Here is a 19,700-nt window from a genome sequence, read left to right as displayed (position 1 = left end):
CCCTCTTAAACAAATACAAAAACACAATCATGCAAATTAAGGAAGGTTTATTTGTTCATTTTTCTCTGCTTGCTGTCACAAATGTAATAAATTCAGTCAGTAGAATGTTGGATGTGATTTCTGAATTACTGACATTCAGTCAATAGTTGGTCAAAAATACTGGCAGATAATGTAATAAAGGTTTGTGTTGAACTGGTGTGTAGGTTTACATCAGATGTATAGGTTGGTATCTAGTTTGCTGTCTGTCGGTTAGTAGCTGTTCTACTGATCAAGTGTGTAGGTCAGTAGATTGTGAGTTGTTTAGGTGTGTAGGTCAATAGCTGGTGAGTTGGTTAGGTGAGTATGTCAGTAGCTTATTAGTTAATCAGTTATTTAAATCAGTAGATCGCTTGCTTATTTAGTGTGTAAGTCTGTAGCTGGAGAGCTGATCAGGTGTGCAGGTCTGTAGTTAATCTTGTGTTCAAATGTGCCTGTAACTAGCTGGCCTGATAATTAGTTGTTTAGGTCAGAAGATAGCGAGTTGTTCAAGCAATTATTCAAGGGTATTGGTCAGTAGCTGGTCAGTTTGATCAGCTTTCTATGCCATTATCTGGTAGGTTGGAAAGTCATTTCAGGTGTACAGGTCAGAAGCTAGTGAGTTATTCAGGTGTGTAGGTCAGTAGCTGGAGATCTCCTCAGTATTGTAGGTTGTTCATTATTAATCTATATAAGTTGCTGTTCTTCTGTTTGTTGATTTTCTTTACTGAAGACTCACTGTTTCATCAGTACAGCTATAGTGTGCTCTAGTAGGACCTGAAACAGAGGCTGGGAGACAAGAAAATAGCAAAACTGTTGAGAAAGCACATGATCATACAGCAAATACAATAATTTTATTAATAACAGCTTAGTTGAGGTCATCTTACTTTGGTCTTTCCTTATGACACAGACAATGATGACGACGTGGAAAATGATTGCAGCAAATATTCCAATGGGGAAGTACAGCATGCTCTTTCCATGCACTGCTGCAAACATACCAGAAACAAACTAATACAAATGCAGTGAGCTACATGAAGGCAGAATATTTCAACTGAAATGATTCCAGGTTGTAATTACCTTTAACAGTGAGCCGCATGTATCTGTACTGATTTCTCTCAAGGAAACAGATGTTAACTCCTTCATCCTCTTCAGTCAGGTGGGATATGAGTAGAGAGAGGTTTCCTGGAGAGTGAGTATTAAGCAGCTGAATTCGTGTCCTGTACCTCTCACTCTCACTGGATATCACGTGCCATGTGATTTTGCCTGGATTTCTTGTCCTCCATGTGAATGTTGCAGGTTTGGTGTGTATTTCAGTGCAGGAGCAAGACAGTAGCACTGAGCTTCCTTCATGTGCAGTGATGAAATCTGTCTTCATGTTCTCTATCAGAGTGCAGCCTGAAGAAAAGTTTCATTAACACATTTCCAGATCAAATCAGATTTACGGTATTTCAGATTTATGTAACGTAATTTACCGTAAGCTGGAGCAAAGCTGTTGGCAGCAAACGTGACTGAGTTATTAACATGTCTGCTTTGTACTAAAAAACGGGGAAAAAACTATTCAAAGTGTAGAAAGAAAATTAGCGCAACCCCACCACAGCAATTTGCATCCTGCAGATTTCAATTATTAAAAATAGTTACGCATTTTTAACCATTTCTAGTTCTATTTAAAGTTGTTAAATGTCCATAGAACAGATTTGTCCACATGTTCACAGGTAGAGTTGATTAATTGTGATATCATTTTCATCCTAATCAGACTTTTCAATGAGTTCTCATTACCTGAGTAAAGTGGGCTGGGTCATCCTGGACAAGACCACACCCACTATAATGGAAATGTTTCTGATCATTCAGAAGAACTTTATATTGATTTGTATTGAGGGTTCAAATTAGCTTTTGCCTTTGCATTTCAGTCTGTTATTACAGTAAAGAAGCCTAGAACAACAATGTTAATAAGACTTACCTGCAGTAAGATGAAACACAAGAAGAAGAAGAAAAGAAGCGTTCATCATTAGCATGTATGATCCACTCCTGTACGAGTTTAGTGAAAGAAGTTAAATGCAGTTTTTTCTGCAATGGATTGGAAAGCACCTCACTCCCTTTCACTGCCCACTTCACTGAGCTAAAGAAGAACCTAAATTTATCCCTTAATGCTAAATATAAATAGACACATGTCCACAAATACAAATATTTTTGTCATCTTCATTATTTTAAAAGCTAGCTGTGCAGATTAACCACACATACACTACACCCTGGAATTTCCTCTTTCCTCTCTTATATAGCACCTAGATCTTTTTCTGGAGGCTGGGGTTTAGTCATATGACTTCATGAGGCTGGTGTCAGCTACACCGATTCCGGTTAAATCATGACTCTGAACAGGAATGGATTCTTCAACGTTCATGTTCATGAGAGCAAACTGAATACCATTATCAAAGTGGTGTCTATAAAGATGCATTTTTTTCACTCTATCAGAAATAAAGTAGAAAAATATGCTGGAACGGATCAGAAAGTCATACGGCTCCATGAAATGCTGTGGAATATATTGACAGATTGCCCCATTCTGCAATTCTAGCTAGCTTGAGTAAGTCTAGTTATGGTGTAACTAGTTTTGTTGATTGTCTCAGTTCTGCTGTATTATTATTATTATTCATGTTCATACTGTTTCTTTACACATTATATTCAATTTTTTTTTAACATTTGGCACTCAGAAGACATTTTGCCTCTATATTTTATTATTTTATTCATTATTTATTCATTTTTCTGATACTACCACTACATAAAGAGAAACAATTTTACAACAGAATAAAACCACCCCAAAATTCACATTAACGACTTACTATATAATGTACAATGTGTGTAGAATTAATAAAGACATGTACACATGCTATACAAGCTGAGAAGAAGAAGAGCTGGTGCACATGTTGTGCAGACTTTAAAGAAGTCTAATGACTGTTAATGTAATTTGATGACGGCATATTCTGTCCTTTCGTTGGTGCTGAGAGCTTTGGGTCTTTGAGGTGTGTTAGTGTGGACCACAGTCGTGTACATGATGACATCATCCTGAAAAACACACAAACAGACACACAAAAACACTATGTGTATATTTATTCAGGTGTGATTTTTCAGAGCTTGGGCTCGGCCCCTTAGTTCCAGTGAAAGGAACTCTTAATGCTTCAGCTTCATACCAAGACATTTTGGACAATTTCATGCTTTTTGGGAACAGTTTGGGGATGACCCCTTCCTGTTCCAACATGACTGCACACCACTTCACAAAGCAAGGTCCATAAAGACATGGATGAGCGAGTTTGGTGTGGATGAACTACCTGCACAGAGGCGTGACCTCAACCAGATAGAACACCTTTGGGATGAATTAGAGCAGTCTTAGAATTAGAACCAGGCCTTCTTGTCCAACATCAGTGGACGAGACACACACACACTATATTGCACACACTATATTGTCAATATATATATATATATATATATATATATATATATATATATATATATATATATATATATTCTAGATATGAAATGAAATAAATAATACAAAAAATGTAATCTAACTAAAATTAATGTATTAATTGACATGAGTAGAGGTGTGTGTATTCACCTGTGTTTCCTGCTCTCTCTTCTGTTCTGTTGGTCCTGTATTGCTCGGTGTCTGCTCTCGTTTCTTTACTGCAGAATAAAATACACAGAGAGACAGAGTGAGATACACACACACAACAGAAAACACTGTATATCTACACTTATGCACCTCTGTATCTCCAAAAAATGACTCCTCCAATTCCCAGCAGCAGCACAACAGGGATGAAGGAGAGGTAAGTGCTGATTGGCAGTTTAGGTGGTTCTGTATCTTTTACTCCTAGAAATATAGAGAGCAAGAACTGAAATGCTGATACAGTGTGAGGAAGCACTTTTCAGTAGATGCTTTTTTGTCTACACTACATCACTGTTAAATTCTCTATTCTGATTGGTCAGGAGATGTCCTAATTTTCTCTAACATCAGTTCTGCCTGTACTGCAGCTCTAAATCACTGGTTGGTATTAATGCGCTTGGAATATGGTGAAGGTTTTATGGAAGGAGTCTGCAGTGTGAGTGAGAGGAGACATGGGACTCTTCATTTTCTCAATAACATGACAAGCTGCTTTTTGTCTCTTTATATCTGCTAGAATATAAGAAATAACAATTAATTAACATGTGTACCAGATGTTCCACAATGTTAATGTAAACACAACTGGATAAAAAGTATGACCTCTTTCTGTCAGCACATGTTGCAGCCCACATCTCTCCAACTGCACTCGCAAATATTTACTTTAATAACAATTGCAATAGTTGGCTAATCTGTTATGGGGGGATCTTCGGTACGTTAAGAAGGGGGAAGTACCGGGTCAGCCCCGTCCTCTACGAGGATGCTGAGGGGAGAGCGGACTGGTGCCCGGAGAAGATAGGGAAAGTGTGCAACTGAAGCAGTGTATAGTAGAATTGTTGGGTGTATCAGTTATGAAGGATAGGAGAATAATATAATGGGATAATGAGAGTTTTAATAGAGTGCAGATGAAAAGTAGAGTGGAGTGCTTGGTGTATGGAAGGCACGTCCAGAGCAAGGTTCAAACCGAGGAGGTTGCAATCTCTAGACACATGCCCAAAGCACTACCACTTCACCAAGCAAAGCCAGTAGAGTGACTTGGGGAAATGAGCAAGAGAGGATCAGGAAGCTGCACCGCTACGCCGCTGAGCCTCTCGTGCGCCGCCCACTATCGAGATTACCTCTCGGGGAGCTGAGCACTCCGATACGAGTTACCGTATTCTGAGCTTAGTGAAAACTTGTTAAATTGCTTTTCGTAATATTACCTCTCAGAGCACCTAGCGCTCTGATACAAATACCGAGAAGAGAATAAGGGATGCCTTTAGTAATCCTAGACCTCTAGATATTACCTCTCGCCACGCTATGCGCTTCGATACAGCATACCAGCCTCATTCTAGCACAGACTATGTCCGCACGCGGAGTGAAGGAATTCTGTGGTTTAAGTAGCAACGCATGCAGGTGCCACGAGTTGCGCCAATTGCGGGCGCGTGAGCTGGCGGCTATAAGAGAGCGTGCTGGTGGCCGTGTGTTTGCCTGAGAAGGCACTGGCGACGTTACAGTACCCCCCTGTCTAGGAACGGCCCCTGATGTTCCCAAGTTTGCCGCCCGGTCCCTTCGAAAGGCCCTAATCAGCTCCGGGTCCAGGATGTGCCGGGCCGGGACCCACGACCGTTCCTCTGGGCCATAGCCCTCCCAGTCGACCAAATACTGGACGCCCCTCCCACGGCGTCGGGAGTCCAGAATCCGTCGCACTGTAAAAGCCGGAGCCCCATCGATGAGACGCGGCGGGGGTGGGGCCTGGTCATTAGGAGGTGCTAAGGGGCTGCAAAGGACTGGTTTCAGCCTTGAGACGTGGAACGTGGGGTTGATTCTCAAGGAGCGGGGGAGTTGCAGGAGGTATGCGACTGGATTTATCCGCCGCAAAACCTTAAAGGGCCCAATATAACGAGGTGCCAATTTCTTGGACTCCACTCGCAAGGGGAGGTCTTTGGACGCCAACCAAACTCTCTGACGTGGGCGGAAGGTGGGGGCCGCACGCCTCTTACGGTTAGTTGCACGGGCACTCCTCTGAGCAGCTGTCTGGAGGGCTATTTTTGCCGGCTATCTCTGCCAGACCCCGCGGCAGCGGGCCACCATTTGCTCCGCTGCTGGGACCCCTAGGTCCCTCTCCTGCTCGACGAACATGGGGGAGGGGTACCCCAACTGGCACTCGAAAGGCGACATGCCCAGAGCAGAGTGCCAAAGGGAGTTGTGGGCATACTCGACCCAGATCAGGTGTCTGACCCATGTTGCCAGATTGGAGGTAGCCAGACACCGGAGAGAGCGAACCAAGTCCTGGTTAACTCTCTCAGTCTGACCGTTGGACTCAGGGTGGAAACCTGATGAAAGACTGGTGGAAGCACCGATGAGGCGGCAAAAGACCTTCCAAAAACGGCTAGCAAACTGGGGACCCCGATCCGATACCAAGTCTAAAGGGAAGCCGTGTGTTCGAACGACATGCTGAAGGAGGAGTTCTGCCGTCTCCTTAGCTGAAGGAAGTTTAGGCAGAGGGATAAATTTGCCTGCCTTAGAGAACCGATCCACCACCACTAGTATTACACTCATTCCCTGGGAACGTGGCAGGCCAGTGATGAAGTCTAAGGAGAGGTGTGACCAGGGCGAGCTGGAATGGGTAGGGGGCGGAGCAGGCCCTGTGGGTGAGTCCGGGGTTCCTTGCTTCGAGCACATGTCTGGCAGGCAGCCACGAAGGCCCGAATGTCTCGATCCATGGAGGGCCACCAGAATCTGCGGCGCAAAAACTCTAAGGTTCTCACAACGCCTGGGTGCCCAGCGAAAGGTGAGGTGTGGCCCCAGGCAAGAACCTGTGGTCGGACCGGGGTCGCGACGTAGAGTCTATCGGGTGGGCCGCCCCCCGGATCAGGCTCCTGTCGGAGTGCCTGGTGAACCACCTCCTCCAAACCCCAACGTAGAGGTGCCACAATCCGAGATGGTGGAATTATGAGTTGGGGTTTTGGGTTCTCTGCCGGGGCATCCCACTGGCGGGAGAGAGCGTCTGGTTTGGCGTTCTTCGAGCCGGGTTTGAATGAGAGGGTAAAATCAAACCGGGTAAAGAATAGGGACCACCTTGCCTGCCGCGGGTTCAGGCGCTTGGCCTGCTGGATGTAGGTCAGGTTCTTGTGGTCTGTCTGAATGAGGAACGGGTGCTTGGCCCCCTCCAGCCAATGCCTCCACTCCTCTAAAGCCAGCTTGACAGCTAAGAGCTTGCGATCCCCTACATCATAGTTCCTCTCCAGTGCCGTCAGTCAGTGAGAGAAATATGCACAGGGGTGCAATTCTTTCTTAGGACCGGACCTTTGGGAGAGGACAGCCCCTACTCCTGAAGTCTGAAGTCTGAAGCGTCAACCTCCACTGTGAGTTGGACCTCTGGGTCTGGCATGTGTAGCACTGGGGCTGAGATCAATCTCTCTTTCAAGGCCTCGAAGGCCTCTTGTGCCTGGACGGACCATGTGAACCTGCCCTGAGACTTCCTGGTCAGGGCAGACAGCGGGCTGGCTAAGGAGCTAAAATTGCGCACAAAGCGCCGAAAGAAATTAGCGAAGCCCAAGAAGCGTTGTACCGCACGGACTGAGGAAGGCTGAGGCCACTCTTTGACAGCCCTGATCTTAGTTGGGTCCATGCTGAGACCGTCCCGAGAGACGACGAAGCCCAAGAAAGAGATGGTGCTCACGTGAAACTGAGATTTTTCAAGCTTCACGTAGAGGCCGTTCTGGAGGCCGAAGCTGCAAGACCCAACGGACATGTACAATGTGTTCCTTTAATGAATTGCTAAAGATTAGAATATCGTCCAGGTACACAAACGCATAGTGGTTCAAAGTCTCCCTGAGGACCTCATTAATGAGCCGTTGGAAGACTGCATTCATTAGGCCAAAGGGCATCACCAGGTATTCGTAATGCCCTGAAGGAGTGATGAAGGCAGTCATCCCCTGCTCTGATGCGAATCAGGTTGTACGCACTGCAGAGGTCTAGTTTGGAAAAAAACCTGGCCTGTAGCAGGTGGTCAAAAGCCGAGTTCATCAGGGGAAGAGGGTGGCAGTCCTTTACGGTGAGTGCATTCAAGCCGCGGTAATCAATGCAGGGATGCAGGCTCCCATCCTTCTTTTTAACAAAGAAGAAGCCCGCTCCCGCTGGTGACGTGGAGGGGCGGATGTGTCCCAGGGATAAGGCCTCTCGGATATATTGGTCCATGGCTTTATGCTCTGGTGCACCTGGAAGCAAGTTGATGGCACAGTCAAAGCGTCGATGAGGAGGCAGTGCCTGGGCCCTTTGTTTAGAAAAGACCTCTTGGAGATCCCAGTAATCCTCCGGGACTGCCGCTAGATCCACCGGCCCCGGTAGGGGAGGTGTAGAGGTGTATAATTCTTTGAGGCAGCTCTGGGGGCACTGGGATCCCCAAACAGAGACTGACTGTGTGACCCAGTCTATGCGAGGGTTATGCTGCTGCAACCAGGGGAACCCCAGGATTAGATGTAGCTCAGGAGCCTTAGTCACATACAATGACAGACTCTCCGTGTAGCGCCCAATGCGTAGGAGAAGTGGAGCTGTCTGTGTGGTTATGGGACCTGCGGCCAAGGGACGCCCATCTGGGCCATGAACCGGTAGGGGTTGTGCTAGTGGTTCCAGCCGGACCCCCACTCTGCGGGCTAAGCCCTCATCAATGAGATTACCTGCCGCTCCCGAGTCAACAAAAGCCCGGAAGTTTACCTGTCTATCATCCCCCAGGATGAGGACGGCCTCTAAGAAAAGGCCGGACTTGTGAGGGGCCACACCTAGGGCCAACCCAGGCCCCCCTACCTGGGAGGGCCCGCGCCTTTTAACATCTTGACCGGTTGGGCCCCCCTGGTGGCAGGCCTAAAGGTCTGCGACAGGGGCCGCTCTAGATGAGATGAGGCGCCTTGTTGTGTTAAACCCGTAGCCCCTAATTGCATGGGTTCTGAGGAAGTCTCATGGGACCCGGAATACTCGGAAGATGATCGAGCATGGACGCCCTGACTCTGGGACTGCCTGCTTGCCTGCCGTTCAATTCTGCGTTCACGGAAGCGATTATCCAGGCGGATTGCGAGATGATACAGGGCTTCCAGGTCATGAGGAGGATCACGAGCTGCCAACTCGTCTTTAACTCCTCAGAAAGGCCCTGAACATAGGCCTCCCGGAGGGCCGGATCGTTCCAGCCCGAGCCGGCCGCCAGGGTTCGAAACTCAACAGTATAACTAGCCACTGAGCGGACACCCTGGCGCATGCGGAGGAGGGATGAGGTTAGGCCCCTCGCCCCAGATGGGTGGTCAAAAGTGCTCCTTAAGGCCACTATAAATGAGTCGGCCGTGGGGAGACGTTACATAATCATTGCGGTATAATAGGTACATACAGTGGAACCTAGGCATTCATTCTAGAGGCAAGTTCTTAAGGCAACAATTTGTATTGCAAAACTAATTTTCCAATAAGAAATAATGTAAATGCTGATAATCCATTCCAGCCACCCAAAAATATGACCAATATGACCAATACAAAGTGCCTCTGCTTACACTCAAAAAAATGAAATGTGGCTGCTGTTGGTCCAAAGAATGTAAATGTGTTTAAATTAAACAACTCCCTTATGTTTGTATGTTAAATTTAAAAGAGTCATGTTGACAACATGAGAAAGTTAAATTTCAAATTTACACACAGCTCACGTAAGTTAAATGAATGAAATGGAGTTGTGTTGCTTCTGCAGTACCACACCTTCGTCAGCAGGTGGAGTGATATCCGCACATGCGCAGATGGAATGCACATTCAACGATCACCCCCTCAGCTTTTTTTGAGATTAGCGCCATATTACCAAACGAAATTCAAACGTGCAAACGGAGCCTGCAAGCGAAGTTTATTTTATTTGTCGACACACAGGTGAGATATTTTAACTTTTATATTATTATATTGAGGCTGGGATTAGATTAGAATGGTTAATCACGTATGATCTGATGTTTTTTGGGGTATTTTAATAAAGCTGGCCTACTCATGTTGTTTTCACTTTATTGCTAGTTACATTCACTTTTCTTTTGCTCTTATGTAATATTTGATACTTTAACCTTTGATAATATTTGAATCCCCTTACACAAAGATGCAAGTGATTCATTAAATTGCTAGTTTGCATGAGTTTTGTTTGCAAAATATGTTTTTAAATCAGTTATAAAAATAATCAGTCTTAGAAAATGTATTCTAAAAGTTATTCTTAAATAATTCATTCGTTAAAATGGCGTTACACATTCTTATTTGTTGTCAAGTGCTTTCTGTTTTTGGACGGCCAAAATAATACAAATAAACATATTTCACACTTAAAAGATGGCATCTAGGTATCTTGTTTAAGCTCATTTGTTAGGTCATCCAACACATTTTACCCAAGTTTAGTGGTTGATGTTTTTTTGAAATATTGTTTTCCTCTTCTTAATATTATTTTTTTGTGTATCACATTTTCTTTTTCCTCCTCAGAGTTCTACATGTGGCTGTGCAGAGATTGTGGCTCATCCTATACATCTAGATCACAGCTTCTAAAACACTTCAGGTTGGTACACGGACACTATGGCCACAGACAATCATATCCATGTCTATATTCTTACTGTCCATGCACTTTTAAAACCTGGACTGCACTGAGGTCCCACTTAAGCCGATCACATGGCAGTGAGCAGCCACATCAAAAACAAAATTCTAGTGAAGGTACTGTGATGAATTGTCATGTTTGTGCCGTAACTGCCATTCCTTCAGTAAATGATTACTTTCTTCATATAAATAACCACTTGCACAGCCATGAGACAGTAAGTTGTATGTTTAAGGCCTGCTTATTTAAAACAAATGTGTATGGCACATTCAAATCACATAAGAGTCGAAAACATTGTCAGTGTTCATTGACAGATTTTAAGGAAGGAATAGTCAAAACACTAGAGGTTAGGACTACATCTGATGATACTCCTTCAAACAAAGAAAATGAAACATCTCAGCTAGTGGATGTACATGGATTGATGTAGAAGAGGTTCCAGAAAACTTGCCAAAGCTTGTAGAGATTAAATTAGCTTCCATGCTGTTAAAGCTGGAAAACCACTACCATGTTCCAGGCTCAGCAGTCAATGAGTTGTTGGAGGACTTACATTATTTACCGAGTGATGCGTCTTGCCCTTTGTCTCACAGAACTATTGTAGACACTTTACAAAAGCACAAGATTGATGATGCATCTGTAGTCAAAGACCTTGTTACATCTTTAAGTGCAACAAACCCTTTACTTGCTGCAATAAAACATGGTGGCCTCTGCATTTAAGCGTAAGCAATATTACAGGGAAAATTTTAAAGTTGTGGACCCTGTAGAATATGTTTTTGAGACCAAGGGCAACAAGACATTTCAGTATGTTCCAATACTTCAGTCTATACAGAATCTACTTTGTCAGAATGACCTACTCGACAAAATGGTTGAAAGTCACAGTTCTCAGCAGTTAGGAGATGTCCATCAGTATAGGTCAGTTCAGGATGGTCTGTATTTTAAAGCAAATGATTTCTTCTCTGATGATTTAAGGATATCTTTGTGCTTATACGTTGATGACTTTGAAATTTGCAACCCTCTCGGAACATCACGAAAGAAACACAAGCTATGTGCAATCTATTGGGTTTTGGGTAATGTACCATCAATGTTTCAGTCAACTTTGTCTTTGATTTATCTTGCAGTTTCGTGCAAAACGGAAGACGTGAAGACATACGGGTTTGAGAAAATCTTGTGACCTCTTTTGCATGATTTACAGATTTTGGAACAGTCAGGTGTGTATGTCCAACAGCTAGGAACGTTTCTTAAGGGAACAGTACAGTGTGTTGTGGCCGATAATCTTGCTGCACATTCTGTGGCTGGCTTCATTGAAAACTTTTCAGGTGAATACTGTTGTCGATTTTGTACAGCTTCTCGTTCAGATTCTCAGACCACTGAAGTGAAGGCAGGCAAATTTATACTTCGGACAGCAGAACAACACCAAGAACATGTGAAACTTGCTACAGAAAAAGAAGTAAATATCATGGGTGTGAAAAAAGCATGCATTTTCACTGAAAGCCTTAGCTATTTCAGTGTTACAACAGGCTATCCTCCTGATTTGGCCCACGATCTTTTTGAAGGCATAGTTCCAGTTGAGCTAGCAGAGTGCTTTGGTGTACTTATTTCAAAGAAGATCTTGTCTCTTGATAGGCTCAATGAACTCATCAGTAATTTCCCATTCAAGTGGGGTGATAAGACAAATAGACCTCAAGTGGTACCACAGACATTTGCAAGCAGAAGATCACTTGGTGGTAATGCACATGAAAATTGGTGTCTGTTAAGGTTACTGCCATTTATTATTGGGCATTTGGTACCTGCAGATGAACCTTATGATTTTAGACCTGAAAGATATTGTTGAACTGGTTGTGTCTTTCGTTCATACAGATGAGTCTATTGCATATTTGGAATGCAAAATTTCGGAACATCGTCAGAGATATCAGGAGCTGTTCCCCCTTAAACAATTGCTTCCAAAGCATCACTTCTTGGAGCTCTATCCAGAAATGATTGGCTGTTTTGGTCCTTTAGCATGTCTTTGGACATTGCGTTTTGAAGCTAAACATAGCTACTTCAAAGTAGTTAGGCACACAACCTGCTTCAAGAACATAACACTAACTTTGGCAAGTAAACACCAATTGATGACTGGATATAACCTGCATATACCCAGTCCTGAAAAGACCACCTTACAGGTCACATGTGTCTCTCCCATTACTGTTGATGTCATGAATGAGGAAATTGTACGTTGTCTGTCTTCTAGATATCCTGATACCACCACTGTAAATGTTGCTCAGAATGTCTCTTATGGTGGCATTATGTATCGGAATGGCATGATAATTGTCCATGGGTCTCTTTGTGGTGTTTCTGAATTTGCAGAGATTTCTCAGATTTGTATAATTAAAGACAGCCTAGCTTTCATTGCCAAGAAAATGTGTTCATGGTATCGAGAGCACTTCAGAGCCTTTGAACTGGTACCAACTCATGAAATTTGCTTAATTCCCCACAATGAGTTGAAAGATCCATACCCTCTTGCTGATTATTTGGTTGGAGGTGTCCGAATGATCACCCTAAAAAGACACATACTAATAGATGAGGTGTAATAACTAGCCACTGAAATCCTGTGGAACATTGTGACGTAGTAAGTCATACCTGTTATGACAGTATGATGAGATCTTTGTAAAGCCGATCACAGTACACAAATACAGTGTTGACTGAAGTCTTTGAAGTTTTAAATTTTAAATGAAATTCACTTTTGGGATGATTACAACATGAAAACAAAACCTTGTTACTAAAAATGGAATCTCTGATTCCTTGAACTAATTCATTTAGCAAACTATTTTATGTAAATAGTTATGAATGGTCTGCTGGAATTGTACACATGTTTAATTCTCTCTCTCTTTCAGAAGAGATTGTCACGATGGGTACCCCAGCCAAACTTCTAGTAATCTTTGGAGAAAATAATTGTGAAAGGTTAAATCTCCCAACCGGTATACCAGAGTCGTTGAATGACCTTAAAAGAGAAATCCAAACACAACCGTGAGTCTTTGAAGACTTTCGACTTCAGTACAAAGATCCTGATTTTAATGATTTTGTCAACCTCAGTTCAACTTCAGACATACATGACCGATTTACACTCAAGGTCATTTTTTTGCCTTCAAGTATTTCTTCTTCATCATCTGTGTCAGACTTAAATGAGACCTCATCAGTGTCATCCTTTGACACGGAGATAATGTCATCCTCACAGTCTTCTGCAAACTCGACTTCAGAATCTGCATCCTCCGTTAGAAGTCAGACATGGCCTGAACATTTTCCAATTCCTCAGTTTAATTTCGATGCAGAGATGCAACTGCAAAAAAAAACTTCCAACTTGCATATCAAACTGATGGCACTGTCTTGAGCCCCAATAACAAGCTAAAATCTGACATTTTGGATGGTTTGGCCTCAGAAATAATAAAGTTCAAGGCATACCCTTCAAGTGCAGATCTTGATGAAGTTGCTGCAGCTTTGGTACAGAAACACCCATGCCTCAAAGAAAAAGGCTCTGTGAGCAGCTACTATGGCTGGAAAATTAGCTTGAAATATAAGATGGCAAACTACAGAACAAAATTGAGAAACATAGGATGTTCTGAGCTCAGCATCAACTCCCATAAGCGAAAAGGATCTGTGGGAAGTCCTAACCAAATAAAGAAACCAAAAAACGCTGAGGTCAACTACTGTCCTGATTACCCACAAGGTGAAACAAAAGTCACCCTTGAAGAGCAGAGGATTACCCTACTGTCTGAGGTGACTAAACGAAACAATGAACAGGCTATCAAGGTGCTGATGGACAGAACATTTGCACACCGAAGGCATGAGGTGGTAGAAGATATGCATTTCATTGTTGAGTTTAAGAACAGATGGCCTGCACTCTTTACTGAACGAGAGGTAAGTCTTTGTATCATCAGCTGTGGTTAAATACTTAAATGTTATTGTAATTTAAAATTAAGAAACTGATGTACTTTAAATGGTTTTAAGGCTTATGATTATTTTAGATAATTTTCTCTTTGTAAGTGTTGGTAAAGAAATACTAAGTGTTGGTATATGATATTCTATCAGAAGTTCTGTCACAAATTTATTACCAGCCAACCTGATTTGTCCTTTTAAATTTGTATTAGGTATCTGCAGAATTCAGAAGAATTACAACAATCCCTTTGATGTCCAAAATTTTTGGGTCAGCTGGATTATTTCTCAAACCAACTCCTCAGGATTTTCAAAAAGAAAGGAGGAGCTGCGGCACAGAAGATCACAAACATCCTTTCAGTCATGGATCAAGTATGTTCTCTAAAATCATCCTCATTTTAAACATTTTCGGACAACAAATCAAAATATGTAAAATATTTTATCTAAAAATGAAAATGCAATCCTTATTTACTCATGTGATTCATGTGATTGATTCCCTTATGTCATTTTTTTTCCTGTACTAAAATGGTGCATTTTGGACAGTCTCCTGCTCATTTTTATGCACGTAATAAAAGTCAGTAGTAGTACTTTTTCTGAAGCTTTAAATGTTACTTGGAATTGTTTAATGCTTTTTAATTTTTAGAATAGGTTATTGACTAGGTATATGTCTTTATGCACAGAAAAAAATCTCTGCATAATGCTACTTAAAATGTACAGTAACAAGTCTAAAATGCTAAAAAACAAGTCTATGCAAATTCTTATTTCACATTTTGCAGAATATCACCATTGAGAAAAAACGTGAATGCATCTTGAAAGCTCTTGCTGTGTACCTCAATGAACACCCATCAAACCTTCTAAAGGAGTATGTGGTAAGTAAATTAAAAAAACAACTCTTGTGTGTTACTCTAAAACCTTATTCTTTTCACCCTGGAACTCTTGGTAATTGTTTCTTTTCGTATTTGACATTTTTAGGATGCTGAACAAAATGAAGCTCTAACCTCAATGCGTAACACCACCCTGGGAATCTACGTTATAGCACACGAAGGAGCGGATGCTACAGATTCGTATGAAGATGTAGGGATCATCATTGAAGGTGTTCAAGTGCTTGAAAAACTTAACAATGTGGCAAATGCATGTGCTGTAATGCTTGGTCTAATTTATGCATTAAACTTGGCTTACCCACAAGACCTGAAATACACTTTTGAAGTGTTTCAAAAGGTTTTTATGGAGCTCAATGCAAACAAGCTGTCAAACAAGGTTCAGGTCCTGAAAAATAAACTCCTTTCATAAACTCTGCAACTTGAGGTCAGAACCTAAAGACAGGAGTTATATCAATACTGTTCGACTGTTGATTGTTGTAGTACATTTCTTTCATTTGCTGACCATGGTAAATTTGTTTCGGTCTTAAATAGCTGATGCAGCTGCTTAATTCTGTTTCAAGGAGACACACTTTTTTTTCATAACACTTGTTATGTTACATTTGTATTGTGTAGTTGTAATTATTATTATTATTTTTTTGTTTTTTTACTTTTTTATAAAAAGTGAAGATAACCGGTAAATTTGTTTCAGTGTTGATCTAGCTATAAATAACGATGCAGCTGCTTTTTTCAGTTTCAATGAGACAACTTTTTTTTTTTTAGAACACATTACACTTGTATTATGTAGTTTGTAAATTGTTTCATTTAAAGGCAGCATGCTGTTGTTGTAATTTTTTAAATAACTAATGCAGCTGCTTTTTTCAGTTTCAAGGAGACACTATTTTTTATAACACTTGTCACATTATTTGTGTCATTTGTAAATTGTTTCATTTAAAGACAGCATGCTGTTATTATTTGTGGATTTGTTACTTTTAGTAAAAGTGAAGATAACAGATTTTAGACATGTCTGAGTTAAGACGTGGGTTTCTACTAATTATTTTTGTAGGAAAATAGTTGTTAAATTTCTGAATTGATTCATTGAATTTACTTAATAAACATAATTCAATGAAACTGGATTCTTTGTTTTTAATAATAATTTTAGAATAATTGAACTTAATTAACTTTATAAATTAAATCAAAATCAGGAATGTTAATTTGATTCAACTAAACAACATTGTATTAACATTATGTAATAAACTTGCATTTACTGAAATAAATATTGTAACTTAAATGCAATGTAACTGAGTTACGTGGAACCTGTTGACATAAAAAAGTTAAGTAAAGCCAACATTTCATTTTTTTGAGTGTACAAAGAACTGAGCCAAGCCAAGCATTCCATGTCAAGGGTCCTCACAGGAAGTTGTCCCACCAAGCTTGGGCTAAAAATAGAACAGACCACCCATGCCACCAATCTGTCAACAAAAAAACACCTTAAAAATCACCTAGCTTTTGAACACATGAAGAAGGCAACATTGGTACCGTGGGTTGACTCTTTCAAAACAGCTTTAACTGACTAAAAAAAATTCATAAACTCGCCTCGGTTGACTTTCCACTCACACAAACAAATTTTGAACACCTCCTGGCCGGACGAGCAACTTAGCTGCCATTCGGCTCAGTTCGGTTCATTCGTGTGCTGAAAATGTTTGTATGCCGAAGCAAATTTCTATTCTTAAGGTGAAAATCCGTAAGGAAACTTGCTGTATTAGAAAAATAATAGTAACTTGGGGATAGTAAAAGTGTCTATGCATTATCCCAGCACACTGAAGTATGTATTAATAATAATAATAATAATAATAATAATAATAATAATAATAATAATAGTTACCTGTAACAGTGATGATGATGTCTGTGTATTCTTCACCTCGAATTTGACACCTGTACAATCCTTCATCCTCCACAGTCAGCTTTAATATGAGTAGTGAGAGATTTCCTGGAGAGATTTCCTGTACGTTACTGAGCTGAAATCTCTTTTGGTTTGTTGCTATAAAATCCCAGTCATTATTCTTGTTGTATTTCTTCCAAGTCAGATTCCGAGGTGTGTTCTGAAGGTTTGAGCAAGTGCAGGGCAGCAGTACAGCATCTCCTACTTGTGCATTAATTTTCTCTGTTTTTTTATGGTTTTCTAGATTGCAGCCTGCACAATGAAACAATCATACAATATATTTAACCCACAGTCTCTTCATAATATGTAAACTTCTGTTTTTTAAGACACATAAAAAAAAACATTAGAGATTATCATGTCACTGCTGTATTTCCTCACTCTGGCATGATGTCAACACAATTTGCATGATATTTATGTGAAACGGTGCTCTGTTGATTTTAAGAATGAAAAATAAACTAAAAATATAGAATTTTAATATGAATTGTTTACATAGAACTATCACTAGAACTATCATTTACAGATAAAATCAGCAGATAAACAAGACTCATATATGCTTTTCTAGACCACACATCCTTTAATTACTTTATTTTTATTAAAAATTAATACATATATTACTTAAATAACAAATTATTTTATTTACTTTTTAACCTTGTACATGTTCATGCTGGGTAAATTAGGAGGCAGTTCAACAAACACAGCCGTAAAAAAAAGAGGTCAGTCTGGTCACTGGTCATATTTATAGTTCATTTATTACAAATGTAATTTAACGTACATTAAATCCATAAATAGACAACATGCTGATTTTTACTTTTAGGCAGATTTTACTCGTGGTTAAGAAACATGAGAAAAAGAAACTAATTTAGTAGTTCAGTAGTTAGTTAGTAGCAAGATTCTACATTTAGGACTCACCTTCAATGATATGAAGCACAATGAGGAGAAGATAAAACCCCAACAACATTCTTACAGGTGAAACAGCACAGACTTCACAACAAAAACACACACACACACACAGACAGACAGCTTTTTGAAGTGTGAGACTCAAAACACACTCACAGAGATACAGCAGAGTTTGATTTCTGAGAAATGTTACTTCTTCCTCTTTTAGCGTTGCTCAAGCCACACACCCACACTGAATTCTCCATGACCCTGATTACAACAAATGCACCACACACACTCCAGGGTGGGGGCGTCTTTTTAGTAGGAGGTGTATATATATAGTCTAAAGGGACTGGGTGACATCATCAAAAAAACGCAAGAGAGACTTCTTATTTAGAAATGATTTCATAAACACATACAGTATGTTAATGACTCGTTAGTCCATTAGATAAAAAGAAGTTTTCTGTTCATTTAAGAAGCTCACATTTTAACACACATTCTTCACAGATACAAATTTGTTAGCTTTGTAGAGCACCATGAACTTTCTTCTGTTCTTCAGCAGAGCTTCACCACTCCAGATTCACATTTCCATCTCCACCAGCTGTGCTGTAGAGAACTCGTGCAGGATCTGGTAAAGCTAAGAGCAACGTGGATAAGAATTTCAAATTTTTTATATGGATAATATAATTAGTTGGATAAATTTCTGTGAATATTGTGTGTACCTTTTTTTCTGGTGGTGCAGTAGACCCCAGCGACGATCATGTGCAGAAAGATGACGGTCACCATGGTGACAGGGATGAAGGGAAGAGGCTCTGGAGCAACTACAACAGAATATTTTTTAATGTTATGTTTTAGTGTTAGTTTAGTTGTACAGGTGTCATCAGTGATGAAGCAGAGTCACTACCCCAAAGTATATTTGTTCCATAACAACACATCCCCAGGTGTTTTTTTTCCCAATTAAACCACAGCAATTTGACAAGCATTAAAATTACAGAATGATGGATCATATACCATGATCAGGCATAACTGCAGCTCTTGTGGGGTGTTCCCGGTCTGCAGTGGTCAGTATCTATCAAAAGTGGTCCAAGGAAGGAACAGTGGTGAACCAGAGACAGGGTCATGAGCCGAGGTTCATTGATGCACGTGGGGAGTGAAGGCAGGCCCGTGTGATCCGATCCAACAGACGAGCTACTGTTGCTCAAATTGCTGAAGAAGTTAATGCTGGTTCTGATAGAAAGGGGTCATGGCTGTTTTAGCAGTATAAGGGCGGCCGACAATATTAGGCAGGTGGTCTTGAGGTTATGCTTGATTGGTGTATCTGTTTATAATAAAGTTTAATTTTGAGGGAATGCTCATGAAACGAGATATGTTCAGTTCTTAAACATAAAAATCTCCACCTAATCTTCTCATATTACTGAGAAAAAGAAAATCATTCAAAGTTTTTCATCCATAAGACATAAATGGTGAAAAACCTGCAAGATACAGTTTACCCAAATCTGGCAACCACCTTAACATTAACCACATTGTCCCTGAATAATTTGTTATAATACAAATGATGACTTATAACATATTATTAGAATGAGTGCATTAATATAAACCTGTAAGTTACTTCTCTCAGAGCTGCTGTTATTCTAGGAAATTAATCAACACCTTTTAACCAATCAGAATCCAGAATTGTGGAAAACTGTGATACGTGTTGTTTACCTTTAACTACAAGCTTTACATCTGTGTATTTATCTCTTCCGAGGTCACACCTGTAAACTCCTTCATCCTCTTGACTCAGGTGTGATATGAGAAGAGAGAGGTTTCCTGGAAAGTGATCGTTAAGCAGCTGAAATTTCTGTCCGTCAATGGACATATCGTCCCACGTCGCTTTGGACCTGCTGTATTTCCTCCAGA

General features: G+C 40.9%; 2 protein-coding genes across 5 annotated transcripts in view; one reads left to right on the top strand and one right to left on the bottom strand.

Annotated features, from left to right (window-relative positions):
* The window catches only part of LOC131354654 (carcinoembryonic antigen-related cell adhesion molecule 1-like), a 95,940-nt gene that overhangs the window by 5,044 nt on the left and 71,196 nt on the right, over nt 1-19,700 (top strand). The window lies entirely within an intron of this gene.
* LOC131354656 (uncharacterized) lies at nt 40-18,370 on the bottom strand. Of its 4 annotated transcripts, XR_009204774.1 has the most exons (7): nt 17,835-18,370; nt 16,869-17,177; nt 3,620-3,687; nt 1,488-3,069; nt 1,093-1,410; nt 903-1,001; nt 44-804 (listed from the first exon to the last, which is right to left on the bottom strand). XR_009204774.1 is itself a non-coding variant. In XM_058392570.1 (5 exons), the coding sequence occupies exons 1-5, from the start codon at nt 17,881-17,883 to the stop codon at nt 2,962-2,964; spliced, it is 642 nt and encodes a 213-aa protein (XP_058248553.1). In that variant the 5' UTR covers nt 17,884-18,356; the 3' UTR covers nt 2,743-2,961. The 4 variants fall into 4 exon arrangements, 1 of the variants encoding a protein (XP_058248553.1); XR_009204775.1 differs by having other exon boundaries at nt 40-804; nt 903-998; nt 1,093-3,069; XR_009204773.1 differs by having other exon boundaries at nt 1,093-3,069.

This window comes from Hemibagrus wyckioides, linkage group LG06, assembly GCF_019097595.1.
Source record: "Hemibagrus wyckioides isolate EC202008001 linkage group LG06, SWU_Hwy_1.0, whole genome shotgun sequence".
In the NCBI taxonomy this organism is placed as follows: domain Eukaryota; kingdom Metazoa; phylum Chordata; class Actinopteri; order Siluriformes; family Bagridae; genus Hemibagrus; species Hemibagrus wyckioides.
The sequence above is the reverse complement of the archived record's forward strand: the minus strand, read 5'-3'. Positions and strand labels throughout refer to the sequence as shown.

What these genes read in the sequence shown, in the direction of transcription:
- LOC131354656 (XM_058392570.1), bottom strand. Translation starts at nt 17,883, where the DNA reads ATGTTGTTGGGGTTTTATCTTCTCCTCATTGTGCTTCATATCATTGAA. An exon ending in TGTGCTTCATATCATTGAAG is followed by an intron (nt 17,178 to 17,834) that starts GTGAGTCCTAAA and finishes TTCATTGTGCAG; the next exon opens with GCTGCAATCTAGAAAACCAT. An exon ending in CATTTTTTGGAGATACAGAG is followed by an intron (nt 3,688 to 3,766) that starts GTGCATAAGTGT and finishes TTTATTCTGCAG; the next exon opens with TAAAGAAACGAGAGCAGACA.